Raw genomic sequence first — 16490 nt, forward strand, 5'->3', positions numbered from 1 at the left:
ATTGCAGGGAGCAGCAAACAGCAGGGCAGGGCTTGAGGAGCATTTCGATATCTTCAGTGCAGCATTTTGATATCTTCAGTCCCATCATCCAGGGGAAAGCGCGCAAAAAAAGACAGTAAGCTGTTTTCACTGATTTCATACAAAAGGCAGGACGATTGAGCGTGGAAATAGGTCTTTGGAAAAAAAGATGTGTCTGAAATGTGCTTTTCTGTAGGTAACAAAGCACTGTGAAGCTTTTTTCACCACGCCTGGAAGAGTTTTCATCTCAGAGAGGAGGAAAAGAGCAGGACCCCAGCAAACAAGAGGCACTTGGCTCTGGTATTTCAGGTGAGAGGGGACGGCAGAGCCAGGAAAGCTCCAGCCAGGGACACCATCAACCTGCTTCTTCAGGAGAAAATAGGGAGTTTTGTTCTTTAAATCCAGATCCTAGTAAAGGGCAGAGAGAACTGGGCCATATGAACTAAGGGCCACCATCTGGCCCTGTGCAGGGAAAGCAATGGATGGGGCAATTTGTTTTCCCTTTCATTTCTCTTGCTTTCTGTGATTTACACCTGGGAGTGGAGCTCCGTAGGACGGGGCTCTTTCCTGGAGGAAGGACTGTACAGGGGCTCGAATTCAATAACAAGGGTCTTGATATTAATTAAGAAATACTTAAAAAGATTAATAAATTAAAACAAATTGCAGAGCTGATGCTTTTGTCATTTACCCAGGTGCAAACTGTGAATATTACCATGAAGGTCAATGAAGCCAGATGTGTATGAAAGCAAAGGAGGGAGAGAAAAGAGATCCTACTTTTGGGGATATGCTGTTGATGACTAGGAAAAGGTGCTGTTTCTGGTACCACTGTGGAAAACACAGGGAGTTTCTTCTGTTCTGAGGTCTGTGACACCCACGCTGAATTCACCTTCCGTGGTCTCAGCAACTTAAGGTGCAGCTGATCCCAGCATTGGTAATTTTTGCATGAAATAAACTCTTACTGCTCATTTTCTGCACCTCTCAAATCTGTGTTGAGCCCTGGGAGCTCCGGCTACACCATGGAGCATCCTGAGCTGCATCAACCGCCTGCTGCCTTGTGTCCCAGGGTTCAGAGGGAGCTGCTCAGGTGGGTTTTGAAGGCACTTTAGACCGTGCTCCCAGCAGAGAAATACAGCCACATGTAGCTTGCTACTCCTCCCTCCTTCCCCTTATTTTTGGGAAAACTTTTTGTCCGACTGCAACCCCTGCCAGGGAGAAGGTAACACCCCTGGTAAAACACAAACAAAACCACACAGCACCTCCTAAGGCACCAGAGGTGGCCGTGTTCAAACCCTGTCACGCCACTGATGCTTTTGGCCTCGTTGCGCAGCTCTTGATAAAGTCAAAGGGAGCGGAATGCTTTTTAAAGGTCCTCAGCTTTTATGGGCTATAAAGCATTGACCTTAAAGGGAGGTGCTGAGGGAAGTATATTAAAGATAGATGTATGTGGGATAAGAGGACATGCCAGCTTTCCCACAGCTGCCCTCCGGACTGCCTTTTTCTAAGATCTTTTTGAACTAATGTGTTGATTACCTTCCTAGGGAAGAGCTGCCTGAAGCTGCGGGTGCTGCTGAAGCCCATGCTCAGGTTCAGGGCAGCCTTCCCTTGGACATTTGCTGATCGCAACACACGGAAATCTTTTCTTTCCAGTTTATTCTCAGCCATTTGTCCCCACTGAGCCTCAGCCTGGGGTCACCGTGCTGCAAATTTCCTGGTTCTGCTGAATGTTGTGCTCTGGGATCCCAGGACCTGGCAAAGGCCCTGGGTCAGCTCATCGCTACAGACACCCCATCTCCCGCTCCAGTAAAAACCAGTACCAGAGGATTTCGGAAGAAACCTTTTGCAATGAGCAATCGAGGGGGAAAATCCTCTTGTGGAGCCTCTGCTAATTGTGAGCACGTGGCAAGCGACTTGTATTAAATCATTCAATAATCATTAAGAGAAGATCTGCATTACGTTTCTCACCCCTGGAAAAGGCGGATGATGCCATTCACCTGCGTTGCCAGGTACTAAGAAACTTCATAGTATTTACGAGATCCTGGGAAAACGGTGGTTTGGGGAGCATTCGAGGAGTGTGTGTGAGACAGGAGTGAGGGTAAACAGTCCCTATGGATTTGGGAGGAGAAGGGCACAGTGTGGGGTGGGCAGTGCCCGCAGCCCCCCAGCAAAGCCCCCAGAGCAGCAGCAGGACCCTGGCAGGGCGCTGGGAGCGGGTGCAAGGGCGAATGCCCAGCAGAGCCAGGTTTAGCACCGACCTCCTGCCGCCTCCCATTCCTTTGAGCCTGAGCCTTGCAGTGGGTGCTGCTCAGAGCCCTGTGTTTGAGAAGGCATCTTTGCTTGGAGGTTGGTATTTTGGGGCGGCGGATTAGACACCTCTGACCCCCTCCAGCACCCCTGAAAAGGTGGGTGGGGGCAGCCCAGCAGGTCCTTGAGCTCCCGGGAGGGAGGGAAGGGGTTAATAACCCCCCAGCCCTGGCCAAAGCAGCATCCGCCGGCCCCGCTCCCGAGGCTGCTTTCCCCGGCTCCTTTTGCCGTCTGTAGTTAAATTTCCCCCGCCTCGGTTGATGTCACATCCTGTTCCACAGCCATCCCCTGCTAGTAGCCAGCCCTACCAATTCCTTCTTTTTTTTTTTTTTGTTAATCCCTATCCTCTCCCCATCACCCCCCCCCTTTTCAAGGCAAACTTTTGGCAATAGCGGAGATAATCATTTCGTGCTCCGTTGAATTTCTCCTCGCAAATGTCTTCTGATCAAGGGAGCCATTAAAATAAAAAAAACAATTGCCAGAGAGCCAGCACCGAGAGCAGAGGAGAGAAACTGGGATCCCAATAAATATGCAAAGTGAAGGCTCTGCTGAGCAGATTTCTTGCATTGCTTCCTGGGGGTGCTGAGAGCCGCCTGGAGAATTATTCTGATTTTTTTGTTGTATTTTTTTTTTAATTGCGTTTTCTTGTCTTTTTTTTTAAATTTATTTATTTTTTTAATTTTTAATTAAAAGAATAAGAACAATAAAGGACTGAGGAGGCAGCGAGGCGCTCGGTGATCGGCACAGGGAGGCTCGCCCGGAGGTGATCTGTATGCAAGGTGCCTAGAACTGGGTGCGAGACATGCAACCGGCAAGCAAGCTCCTGACCCTCTGCTTCCTCATCCTGATGGGCACAGAACTCACCCAAGTAGGTTTCTCTCTTGCTTTACCCCCCCCCCCAACACCTCCCCCCTTTTTTTCTCCCTTTCTCCCCAACGCCATTTTCTATTAAACCTCGAGAGCACAAAAGAAAACTGGAGTGGGAAGCTGCAGCTTTGTGCCCCCATCCCAGGGCACCCCCCGTTTGCTCAGCCCACAGTGCAGGTGGATCCTCGGGGCCTTGGAGGGGGAGAGCATGTTGGGGGGGGGGCTCAAGAGACCGGACCCCAGAACTGGGGGACAAGGGGCTGCCCCAGTGTGGTCCCCCCGGGGAGTTTTGGGGGGGACACCCCACCTGCCTGCCCCACTTGTGGGGCTGGGGGGCAGTGGGACCCTGGCTGGGGTTCAGCGAACTTCGGGGCTCCCTGTCCCAGGTCCCTGCAGGGACGCAACGTGCGAGTGCGGTGGCGGGTCCCTCCTTGTCACCCCCCTCCACGCCAGCTCCTCATTTGGGGGTAGCTTTGCTGATTTTAGGTGACATTTAAATGTCCCTTGATGTTTCCATCTGTGACAGGCTTGTGGGAGAGAGGAGCATCTTATTTATCTCCCTCTCCCCCTTCTACTTTTTTTTTTGCTTTTGTTGGATTTTAATGCTTGCAGTGACTGTTCTGGCCCCTGGACTGAGTGAGTAGTGGGGCTGGGGTGAGGAAAGGAGGCACACAAAAGCCATGTCTTGCAAGTGGAACTAAAACTCCATTTGACTTCTTTAAGAAAATTGGGGAGAGGGAGGCAGGGAGCTTGTCTTTTGCTTTTTGGGTTATTTTTTTTTTCCCCAGCCACTCAGGAAAGGAAGAAAAGTAATTGCAAGAGGATGCTCTAGATTGTGGGGTTAATTGTGATGCTGCCTGGAAGCAAAAAAAAAAAAAAAAAAAAGAAAAAGAAGCTATAAATAGGAGAGAAATGGAGGCTTCTTAGTGTAGGAGCAATTAGCAGCTGGGCTTTCATCCTGGATGCTTTATGTAGATTTTTTTCCTTTCTCCTGCTGATAATGGTCTCTCCTGTCACTGCCCTATTGCTGAAGTTTCAGTAGCTGAAGCCTTTTGGCTCTGCACCCTCAGAGTATTTCTGCTGCCCCCAGCAAGAAATGGCTAAAGAGCTGCCTTAATTGCATGGAGCCCTCTGGAGAAGGGATGAGAAGGTAGTAATTACGGGGGGGAAGGAGGCAATGAAATCTAAGAGCTGTGTGGATGAGGAGGGGTGGGAAGGGACCAGAGCTGCGAGTGAGTGCCCAGGAGAAGCCCATTGTGTGTGAGGATGCTCGGGGAAGGCGCATGCGCCGCGCTGGACAAAGCAGCAGCGGCCGCCAGTATTGCTTGGGAATCAGCAGAAAGGGGCTCCTGGCCATGCAGCAGCCCCACGGCCAGCCCAGGGCTGTGGCAGAGTCATGGTGGGGCCAACTGTCACCCCCCGTCCCTCCAGCCTCCACTCCTGCCCAGCCCCACGGATCGCACCCATGGCCTGGGGACCCGGGTGGTGTCCCCTTTCCCATGGCTGTCGCCATCCCCATCGGCCTTGTCAGCCTCCGTCGCTCTGCATTGGTGGGTTTTTTCAAGGACACCGAGTTACCAGCTCTTGTGCCAAGGATGCTGCTGTGCTTGGCTACTTTGCCTTTTCCTGTATTTTTTTGTTGTGGTTTGTGGTTTTTTTTGGTGAATGCAGCACTCCAACTTTTCACCCAACTTTAAATCGGGGTGGGGATGGGGAATCAAATCTGCTCTGAACACTGCAGGCTGGCTTTGGCAGAGTTACCTCCCAGCCCATCCCTGCGCACTGACCCCAGGCTGAGAGCCCCTGCTAAAGCCCTGGCTTTGCTGAGCTGCCTTCAGCTAGAGCTGGTTTCTGCTTTGCAGTGTTCACCTGGGCTTTGGTGCCAGCAGGTATCCGAGTCCTGCCAGCCATGCAGAGCTCTCCCGCCAGCGTGCCTGCTGCCTCGCTTGGCACTGCAGAGCCCTTTCAGACTTGTAGCATCTCGTTTTGGCAGCACGGCTGCCAGATGCAATCCCCAAATACGCCTTTCAGCCCAGACACCGCCCAGCTCAGTGTCTTCCGTGTTTAATTCAGTGCCGGATTCACATCTCCATCACACGTGGAGTCTCTCCCACCCCCTACAGAGATCCCGTGCTGGGAAAGGAGGGATCGAGCTTCAAGGGAGAGAGGTTGCTGATTTAGGCAGCTTTCCCTGATGATGCAGAAGCTACAGCCGTCCCCTCCTTTCCTTCCCTGCAGTGACACTGCCAGGCCAGCACAGGAGAAAAGGAGAAATGGGGAGATGGGCGGCTGTGAAATGGGGCTGCAGGGGGTGAGCACGTGGCTCTTCTTCCAGCTGGGAGCTGGGAAAGCTCTGCTGGTGGAGGTGAGGGAGTTGTCTTCAAGGTGTTGGTACTGCAGCATCCTCCGATGGGCCCCTTTGCAGGGGGGAACGGGTGCTGGTGTTCGACTGGGGGCACAGGGGTGACACACACACTGTGGGCTGCACCCCCACGCTTGGTCAGGGCTTTGAAACCAGCCTAAAGTGGATGGTAGTTTTACCTGTGAGAAACAAGGGGGAGCTGCCCCTACATGCCCCCCAACATCCCAGTTCTTTGCAGATTTCCCTCGATCCCCCAAAGTGCTCCCAGGGTGGGGCTGCAGGAGCCCCAGCCCCAAAGCAAGACCTGCACCAGGCTCTGGGATTTCCCCAAGCAGCCAAAGGTTTTCTGATTTGTTTTGTGCCTTGCCTTGGCTCTCCACAGGTCGGTGAGCAAAACCTGAAATGACGTGTTGGCTGAGTGGAACGGGCTGGTTTTGGGGTGCAGCGGGGTTTTGGGGTGCAGCACCCTCACTCCGGCTCTGCATGCAGCTGGGGGCTGAGGGCTCCCCGGGCAAAGCGCGGGGCTTTCTCGCCTTGTCGTGTTCTGGGTGAGACCCAGGATGGCTCCTCTGCAGCCGTGGAGGAGCAGAGCCAACTTCTGCTCTCTAAGGATCTGCCTGTCACGTGCAGAAAGACGGTGCTGCCAGGAGGGCAGAGGATTTGGGCTGCTGTAGTAAAGCCAGGGGTATCGGTAGAGGGGGTCTTGCATGCCATCTACTTGTCTGTCTGTCCGACCTGTCCTTTTGTCATGCTTGGTGCTTGCTGGTGAGCTGCTGGGATACGGCCAGTGAAAACCTCATTGCTTTCCTTGAAGTTTCCCAGGCACGGAGCAGGGCAGCCGGTGCTGTGACATCCGCTTACCCGGTAATCACTGGAACCACACGGGAAGAAATACCTTCCTGGAGCAGGCAGTTATTAAACATTTAGGGCTTCTAAAATAAATAAATAAAAATTCCATTGATTTTCCTGAAAAAGGACATCAGGTCCCTCTCGGGGCTGTTTTCAGGAGCCCCATGCAGTCTGGCTGTACTGGTCCCCTCCATCCATGGGGATGTTCCCAGTGCCCCATGTGCTATCTGGGCTCTTCCCTCCCCTGTCAGGGAGAAACTCGAAGGATTAAGCTGCAAATCTGCAGCCTGTAACAGGAGGCAGCTGCCTCATCTCATAAACCAATTTGTGTCTCGTTTCACTAACTTCAGCTTTAACCAATAAAAAAGAAAGGTAATTTTCAGCCCTGGGTCTTATTTATTACTCAGGTTATCAGGCCTTGTAATCAGTATTAGCATCACTGCGTAAAGTAATACAAAACTAATTACTATCTGAGTGAGTTAGACAGATGAAGGCTGTAGACTGCATTGACAGCGGAAAAAGCTAATTCTCAAGTTATGAGTGATAAGTGTTGGCTTTGCTGTGGTCAAGCTGTGAACAGAAAGGAGCAAAGCAGGGACACCCAAGGAGTGCTCCTCTGGGGTTTGTTGCCTGTGGGTGCCTTGGTTGGGCTCTTTGGAAGACCCAGGTGGGCAGGGAGACACCTGAGAGGTTGAATCAGTCAAGCAAGTCGCCCAAAAAGCAGATGATGCACTTGGGGAAACCGAGGCACAGAGCCTGAGACATGTCTTAGCGCCAGCAAATCCCACTTGTGGGGGAAGAGCACCTCAAAATCTTGATTTTCCTTCTTTTGTAGACTATAGCCATTGCTTGCCACTGCCCTCCCAGAGCTGAGCCCAGGACCCTGCTCTCAGCCTCCAGATGGGTTTTTGTCCTGGGTTTTGGCCCTGGGAACCATTCTCCTGTGTTCAGGACCCAGGTCCTGGCTCCCAGCCTCCAGCATTCAAAACCAGCCAAAATGCAACAGATCTCCTGGAAGGATAAGAGCGGGGGGACGGCTCGTGCCAGCCCTGGGGCCAGGAGCGCAGCAGCGAGCGCCCCGGAGCGATGCCGTGTTTTCTAGCGAGCAACACGCGGAACAAGTTTTTCAGTGTAAAGGCACTTTCTGACTGGAGGCGTGTGCGACTGACCCAGGGAAATACGTCAAAAAAATCATCATTCCCAACCAAAACATCCGAGTAACAGGAACCCGCTGACACGCCGGCGGAACCTGCGCCGACTTTAATGGGCTCTGATCTTGCCCGGAGGCTCTGACACGGATTGGCACTCGCTGGTAGAGCAGGAGTTTCATGTCAAGAGCAGCTTTAGCTAAACACAGATTTAGCGGAGTGAAGACCTGCAAAGGGGATTATTCTGTTCTAGTGTAACATAAGAAGCGTGTTCCTTTTGCTGCAGCGTTTCCACGCACTGTGTGGATGACAAAAGGGAATGTTGCAGAGCGTTTGGGGTGTGGAAGGAGAAGTCCCAGTGTCCGTAGTTCGGGGTGAACTTTCCAAAGCGCGTTGAGGTGCCTGACCCTGAAATGAGGCCACTCCTGGAGCTGAGCTCAGCACCAGGCACAGGTGGTTTCACACCAAGTCCCACCAGGAGCTGGCAGTGATCTGCAGCATCGTGGGCACTGTTTCCAAAGCTCTTTGGGGGCTTGAATTGCTGTTTCGTTCCTTATTTTGCTTTCCCCACCTGAGCATAATGGGAGGGGAAGAGTTTGTTCTGCCTTGGTACAGTGCTGAGGTAACAGGGTGCAGCTCCAAGACTGAGGCTTGTGTGAGTGATGGTAGCACAGATAGTGACAAAAACAGCCAAAAGGACAAGGATATTTGGAGGTTAGAGCCAAAAATCAGGGAAATCTGGTACCATTTATTCCTGTGGCAGTCGGGACCTGCTGAGAGACAGATGCCCCACGGCAACTGCAACAGAAGATTGTTGCATGCTCCGAGGTGACGGGTACAAAGTCTGTGTTCCTTAATGAGAAGAAGTTGTCCACGCTGCCTTCTGGGGTAGGTGGGGGTGTCTCTGCTGCCTGGCACCATTCACAGCCCCCTGCTGAGTACAAGCTGGTGCAGAGGGATTTCGGGTACCTCCTGCCACAAGCCCAGGTAATGAGGAAAGTGAGGGAAGGGGGTGAACGTTTTCTGAGTTGAGAGGGGGATGAGAAATGTCGTGATTCACTCAGGAACGCAGCAGCACCTGGCGGTGGGGCAGCAACAGGGACTGGGGCAGCATTGGTCGGGACTCCAGAAGGGATGAAAGGAGGCAGTGGAGGCAGAGAGTCCTCCTTCAGAGCCCCTCCATCAGCTACAGGAGGGAGATTTGGAGAAGAGTCAGTCTAAGTGAGGAGGATTCCTGAAGTGACACAGAGAGGTCCTTGTGGAAAGGACAAGACCTTTCCCGCAGCCCCTGGCCAGAGCACATGGCACATCTCACGGGGCTCCAGTGCAGGGAGGAGCAGGAAAGAGCTGAGTATGGGCTGTCCCAGGCACCGGAGCAATCCCAGGACTGGCCTGAGTGCCCTGGGAAATTCCTGAGCCCTGTGCTCCCAGGACAGGAGCTGCCGGCCCTGGGAAGGTGCCTGGGGCACTGCCCTCCATCCGACAGCCAGCTGGACGTGTCCTCCTCGCTGGAGATGTCAGTGTCAGCTGAGCTGCCTCCAGCGTTTACTGAGCCAGCTTGGAGCAACAGCAACATTTGAGGCTGTTAAAATACAGGTGTATATATTTTAAAGCAGGTCTTGTCCTCTCACCATGCATTAAATAGGAGTGCTCTGACTGGGGTCTACAGACACCATCACCACCTAAGCTTGGGAGCAACAGAAACTTCAGCACCTCTTCTCTGAAGCAGCCAGGAGAGGGAGACAATGACCGTCATGTCCTGCGCACACACACAGAGGAGTTGGCCGTGTTTGCAAACCTTGACCCTTGTAGGGCTCCTTCAGGCAGACAGTCCCATCTTACATTATCACTTCTCAGCAGCAGAATTTTCCACCAAGTAGCTATTTTGGAAGACCCTATTCTTTGCTTTTACCTGTCATTCCTTCTCATTCTCTGCTCAGAATATATGCATGCAAATAGCATCCTTTGTTCCTTAACAGTTCATCTGTTCTTGCTATTTAGTCTCTGCAGGAGAGGCACCGAGAGGGCACATTTGCAACCCCAGCTCTTGTGGGGAGGGCGACTGTAGCAAATGCATTGGGACAAGAAAATCTCAGTGACATGAGGAGGTTTATTTGCAAGGCAATGCCCTGAGCATTGATCAGGAGAAAGGTGAATTCAACCAGCTCAGCAAAACTGGTACTGAACAGATTTCTGCAGACGTTACAAGGAAAAGTTGCTCTTTTTAAGGACGGATCCTGCTTCGCTCTGGAAAGGCCCATCAGTGAATGCTCTCAGGTCAAACAGTGTCATCTGAGTCTCCTCCTTCTTGATTTTGCTGGCATTTCTTCTGATTTGCTATAGCATGAGTAAGGGCAACATCATGTCTCCCACATCAAATTCACGTCCCTTCTGGTTTTTTGCTGCCTATGTTTCATATTGTTGCCACGCTGAGCTTCTACAAGCAGGGAAATCATTAGGGTAGGGAAGAGGTTTCCATGTTTGCACATCACCCACTGCAGGCGCTGAGATGACAGAGGTCATTTTCCTGCTTGATGCCCATGACCCAGCACAGCACGAGGTGACCGGCAGCATCTCATCGCACAGCAGTCACCAGCGCCTCTTCCTGCTGAATAACCCCTCAGCCCTAAAGAATGGAAATAGTGGCATTTCTGGGAGCCTCTTTTTTTGTCAGGTCTCTGCTTGGGACCGGCTGATGTGGGCTCAGCTTGTCACGGGCAGCGTGATGTGCTGGGGACGAGCTGTGGCTCTGCCAGCACAGGTTGTACCCTACGGGCTCAGGGCCACCCTGCTCCCCGGACAGGTCATTAATGCATCGAGTCACTGAACTTTCTGAACAGGTATGAAAGAACAGCCCATCTCGTGATGTCCCTGCCTTAACTCCCTTTATCTTACCAGCAAAGACTCCCAAAAATGTGCTGCTTTTGTCTATTTCATAGCCACTGGAAGCAAGAGGAGGGAAGAAAATCACCTGGATTTCTCTCTCCCCCGTTGTTACGCCACAGCCCGTCTTTCAGCTGACGTGAAGGGTTTTGCTGCAGGGATGTGGAGCAGCTCTCCTGACTGCTGCTGCCTCCCCCCACCTGCACGGACCCTCTGCACTGGGCATTGCTAAAATATTCCAACTAACGGGCCCCCTCCTTAGGGACTTGTGGCTGCTGCTCCTCTCTCTGTGCCTCACTGTCCCCGTCTGCAGAAGCTTTAGTCATTGCAAAGCATTTGAAGGGCATATGAATTAAATTAGCTGCGTGCACTGGTAGGAAATGAGTCTTTCGTTAGCCCAGGTGGAATCCAGAGCAAGGCAGAGGAGTGCTTCTTACCCTGCTGAATACCATTTTAAATAACAACGTATCCTGAGGTCTAATTGCCTTTGTATGTGTTTGGAGTAGACAAATAGGAGGGACAAACTTTACTTACAAACTCTGTTTCAAAATGAACATTAAGATGATATAAGTGCAGCACTCAAGTGTTTTATATGGCATGAAATCAGAGAAGCAATCAGGGTCTCAGCTGCTACAGTGCTGAGCACAGCAAAAGCAACTGTTAAAGCAGAATGGGCTGAACTGGAACAAAACGGGGAGCTGTGATTTATTCTAAAAGATTGAAGCCATCTGAGGCTTTTGCCTAAAGACCCTGTTCCTACAACCACAGCTGGAACAGCTGCTTGGTGCTGACCACCTCCTCAGGCACAACGCAGCACAACCTGATGACAATTGTGCCATGCAAAGGATGCCTGGGCTGGGTGAAGCAGATTTCATGGGGTTCAGCTACTTTGGGAGCCCTGAGCAGAACAGTGTCACATTCAGAGGGCAGGAGTGTTTTCTTACTGATTTCAGCAGCGGATTGACCTGTCAGCTGGCTGACTTACCCAGATGAGAGCTGGTCTGGCTGGTGCAGGTGGAAAGGGCAGGGGTGATGCTGTTTGAGGGTGCTGGGAAGTGAAGGAAGGGAATGGCATTTCATGGCTGCAGCCTGTGACATGCACCAGCCACTGCCTCCCAGCTGCCAGCGTCTGGTTCTGCCACCGCCTTGTCGGAGGGACAGGATCCAACCTGGTGTCAGCACTCCTACTCAAATTCATCTCTTTTCCTCCACCTGGTGGACTTGCTAAATGCGCTTCCAGTGCTTTAACAGAAAGTCCCCAGCACTCTCTGCAGAACCAGCTCCACTTGGCTGCCACCTGTCCCTGCTCCCTTTGCCCAGAGCAGCAGAGCCGGAGGGTGCTGGGATGATCCCAGGTAGGGCTGAGGTCCTGTTAGGGTTTGCCTCAGAGCTGCACAAGCCACAGAAAGCCAAGAGGTTTTTTTGAATTCTGGGGTGGGATGCTCTGGCAGTTTTGGATGCTGTCCCATCTCCCCTGTCCATGCAGCCCTGCCTGCTGGGAGCAGGGCAAGAGCAGCTTTAGGGCAGGAATGGGGCAAGAGCAGCTTTGGGGCAAGAGCAGCTTTGGGGCAAGAACGGGGCTGCCAGCTCCAGTGCAGAGTTTCTGGGTGTTTTGGTTTGACACAAGTGTATTGCATCCCTCGTGCTGATGGAGAAAGGCTGCAGAATGTGGTGAGGAGGCAAGTGGAGATATGGGCGATGCTCTGATGACCCGCAGCCCGGGAAGACTACAGGCTTGGGGACCACCATGTGTCCCCACCTGGGTCCCACGCCTCGTGGGTTTGTACGGGAGTGGCTCAGCCTTGCGTGCACCGCAGCGGGGAATGCTGCTCCCAAACCCCCTGCCTGGCAGTAGCTCCCTCTGTCCCCCGTTCGCCGCGGCCCCTCCGGACCGAGCATCGATCGCTACCGCTCCCGCACCGCGCCCGGCGGTGCCGCCGGCAGCCAGCAGGGGGCGCTGCCGTGCCGCGCCGCAGCGGGGGGCCGCCCCCCGCCCCCTTCTCCTCCCTCCCCAAATCTTTGCCGCCTCCTCCCAAATTCTTTTCCTCTCTCCCCAAATCTTTTCCCCACCTCACCAAAATCGTCCATCTCCCTAAATCTTTTTCCTTTTCCCCAATTTTTTCCCCTCTCCCCAACTTTACTCTCCCTCCCCCAAAGTCCTTTTTCCCTCTCCCCAATTCTTTCCCCTCTCTACAGATCTTTTCTCCTCTCTTCCCCTCCGCTCCCCTTCCCCAAATTTTCTCCCTCCAGAAATAAAATCCCTCCCCTAAATTTCTCCTCCCCTCCGTTCCTGCCTCCCTAAATCCCTTCTCTCCCCGCTGCCTCCCACCCGCCCTCCGCAGTCTCTCTGGCTGGGCGCTCCGCGGCGCTCACGCCCCCCTCTCCCGCCCCTCCCTCTTTTCTCCCTCCCGCCCCGGTCCCGTCCCCGTCCCGCCTCCTGCAGCCGCTCGCTCGGCTCCGGCTGGGGCGCGCCCGGCGGGTGCAGGGGAGGCAGCACCGCTCCGGCACCGGCGACACCGGCACAGGCACCGGCAGCACCATCGCCAGCGCCGGGCAGGGCCGCGGCGGGGCGGCGGCGGACGATGGGCCGGCGGCGAGCGGTGGCGGCGGCCGGGCGGCTGGTGCAGCCCGTCCCCAGCGGCATGGAGCCCGGCGCCGGTGCAGAATGAAGGGTGCTTGGCGCTCCCCCCCGCAGACATGTCTGTGCCTTTACTCAAGATTGGAGTCGTCCTCAGCACCATGGCCATGATCACCAACTGGATGTCGCAGACGCTGCCCTCCCTCGTGGGGCTCAACACCACCAAACTCACGGCGGCCACGGGCGGCACCTTGGACCGCAGCACGGGAGTAAGTGCGGGGGGCGGTGGGGCGCCCGGCTGCCCGGAGCATCCCTGCCTACCGGGGCGGCTGCGCCCCGCTCCCCTCCGGCCGCCCGGTCCCTCCTCGCCTGGGTCTCCCCCGGGCTGCCTAAATCCCTTCTTGCTCCGTCCGGCTCCTTCGCTGCCGCCTTCCCCCTCCCGCCGGCAGGCCCTGTAGAATCCCCCTCCGGCTGCAGAGAGAGGCAGAGCCGTCGCTCTTTGGGGCGATGATGGGGGGACATCGCTTGCAAAGTGCCCCCCCGGGATCGGGGCGGTGCGGGGCTGCAAGAGATGGGGGGCTGGGCTGGGGGCGACACGGGTGCCCCCGGTGTCTCCAGCCAAAGGGTTGCAAAGTTTCCCTCGCCGCTGCTTTGCAGTCGCTGGGTAAAGCAGCTTTGGGACAGCAGGTGCGAGATCTCATTCGCGTCCCAGCCTTTAATCAATAGTCGTTAATGGGGTGCGAAATGCAGTGAAGTTGCGGTGTTATTTCAGTCGTGCCGTATGTTTCCTGTCCCTGTTTCGCTGGAGGGCTGGGACGGTGCCTGGGCTTGCCACGTTGGAAATAGCTGAGAAAAATAATCCGTTCGTTTGTCTTGCCTTAGCAGGGAAAAATGGGCACCTTTTGCCTCCAGGCTGTACGCTTGTGCCTTCTGAAACAGCCAACATATTATAGCTCTGCAGTTTCAAGACGAGTATTTAATGTAGTGGTTCTGCTGGATATGAATGAAGCTGAGATTTTTTTCCATGTTACAAGGGATTATGAGACCCATTATTTCACCCCCCCCGGCTTGTTTTAGCTAGAGAATCAAATTGCGTGCCTAGCCGTCTCTGATAGTGCATGTCTGTCAACATGGGTATTTGCAAGGTTATTTGTAATCGATTGAAATAGTGAAGAGAACGCTTCCTTTCTGGTTGGCAAAACAGTGTTACCTTCAAAGCAGTCAGAGGTTGAATTGTGATTAAATTACGTATTTTGCAAAGTGCTGCGAGATCAAAGGAAAATTAAGATCTGAGAAGTCTGGAGAGCAGGAGGGGGACTGGGGAGCCTGCTGTGCTTGTGGCTGGGCTCCCTTTCCGCGGTCTGTCCTGAAAGCTCAGGCTGAGATGCTGGTCCTACCCTCTGGACCACATCCCTTCCTTGCTGGTGTGCCTGGCTGGGGCTTTCCCTGCCCAGGACCCCAGAACATTGGCAGGGAAATGGTTGTTCAGGTGAAGCTCCCCATCCCCAGGGGAGTCTGGTGGAGAAGGGGGAAATATGACTCCTGATGTACATTTGCTCAGAAAAGCTGGTTTTCCTGCTGCTCCGGGAGAGCTCTGCAGATACGCCGTGATCGCTGCCCAGCCCTCAGCCAGGACACTGTATCCTCACTGGTAGCTTGGGCACATCCTTCTCATGGTGCCAAGGAGGCGTCGAGGGGTTTGCAATGACAGCGGGTTCCCCACCAAGAGCGCTCGGTTCCTTACAGCTCACTACAACCCTTGCTACTTCATGGATTTCCTCATGTCCATACTTTCCCACCGACATTGCCATATTGCTTCGGCTCTTGCTCTCCTTTTCAGACCCTTCTTTTCTTTGTCCCCAATCCATATTTTTGCATTGCAAGTGAATTCCACCAGCTGGGCCCTTGGAGGAGCCTCCCTTTGCTTCCAGCACAGCTCCAGTATCTGCCACATCCCCAATGCTTCCTCCACTCAGCCCCATTCACCTCCCGCCCCCCCACCAGGCCTCCCCTCATTTACTTAACCCATTTTTCCCTGTGTTAATTAGGTGTTGCCTACCAACCCAGAGGAAAGCTGGCAGGTCTACAGCTCTGCCCAAGATAGCGAGGGACGTTGTATATGCACAGTGGTGGCACCTCAACAGACAATGTGCTCGCGTGATGCCAGGACAAAGCAGCTGAGACAACTATTAGAAAAGGTAACGGTTGAACCCTTCTGGGAAAGGTGGTTTGGTTTGGCATGATATTGGGGATAAAAACCTGTGCTGAGCCTTGGTTTGCAGGGCAGACAGACCCCTTGGGCCAGCCCCGCTGTGCTGTAGCCGTCCCCATGTAGTGGGAAATAATCCTCTGCAGTCAGGAGGATAAACCTCTAAGTGTTTGTGAGGCACGGAGGAAAAGGGACGGTGGCCTAAGGTCAGGTTAAAACTGCTGAGATCAAAGCAAAAATATTGAACTACATTGCAAAAAAAAAAAAAGAGGATGTAATTTACTATTTACTCCTTTTTTCATTACGCTAACACAAGCAGTTTCAAAGGATGAGCCTCAACAAGATGAGAGAAGATAGAATTAAAAACCTAAAGCCCCTGCATTCTCAGCCAAGCTGATATTAAAAAGGTCAAATAAAACAGTACAAGCTGTCGACATCAAATAGCACAGAAATGACAGTTAGTGGTTTTCTTTCTAATGCTGACATCCACTTGATTAGTTTTTAATAGTCTGCTGTCCAAAGAGATCAAAGAATCTCATTAGGGAAACATTCCCGATAACAAGAAATTTTCCAGATAATAGATTTCATTGAAGAAATGCTGTTTCATGTGAAATGCTGCTCTTCTCTTTAAAATAGGAGTGGACTCCTGTGCTTGAGATTTAATTATCCCTCATGCCCTAATGCTGTGTTGGCATGTGTTGTGCATGACAAAATAATTTTTATCCCACTGCTTTTGGGAAGTTGATGTATTAGTCACTCATAACAATATTAAACCTACACTTAACTCATTTTCCTATGTGATAAGGACAATAAAGCGAGGCAGGAAATGTTTAGCCCTAAAACAATCCTTCGGTATGTCAGAGGCTTCTATAAATAATCCCACTCAAGCTTTTATTTCTCTAAGCAATAACAGCAATGGGTCCAACAGCACATTTGTCTGAGAGGCAGCAGGAATTGTATCAGCAGCTGACACAGGCGTCCGAGCGCTGTCGTGTTCCCAGAACTACTCGTATGCATTAAAGGAGCAGGATCTGACCCAATGCCCTCTGCTAATGGACGGGCGAGCTGGGCACACGAGACCTGGGGTAACATCGCTTCCCGTGCGGAGGCTGAAAGTGCTCAGTGATTTTTTTGCCTTCTGCAGCTCTCTGGCTGCCAATGAATAAAGTGAGGGAGGAGCAGAATTTCAAGGCATGTGTTCTGGGGATATGGTACCTGCCTGATAATCCGTCTGCATCTCACTCCTACGCTAACCTATATGAAAACCCCAAAATA

At 52.9% G+C, this 16490-nt stretch overlaps 1 protein-coding gene across 2 annotated transcripts in view; it reads left to right on the forward strand.

The window, feature by feature from the left end:
* Positions 1-2690: 2690 nt before the first annotated feature.
* OLFM1 (olfactomedin 1) overlaps positions 2691-16490 on the forward strand; it is a 30528-nt gene continuing 16728 nt past the window's right edge. Inside the window, exons 1-2 of one of the 2 annotated variants that reach the window (XM_082068000.1) lie at positions 2691-3187; positions 15055-15204. In XM_082068000.1, the coding sequence (XP_081924126.1) occupies positions 3122-3187; positions 15055-15204 (216 nt within the window). In that variant the 5' untranslated portion in view covers positions 2691-3121. Of the gene's footprint in view, positions 3188-12891; positions 13276-15054; positions 15205-16490 lie in introns of those variants that run through there. The other variant, XM_082067999.1, reaches the window with a different exon arrangement.

The sequence above is a fragment of the Streptopelia decaocto genome (genome assembly GCF_964273445.1).
Source record: "Streptopelia decaocto genome assembly, chromosome: 17".
Lineage (NCBI taxonomy): Eukaryota > Metazoa > Chordata > Aves > Columbiformes > Columbidae > Streptopelia > Streptopelia decaocto.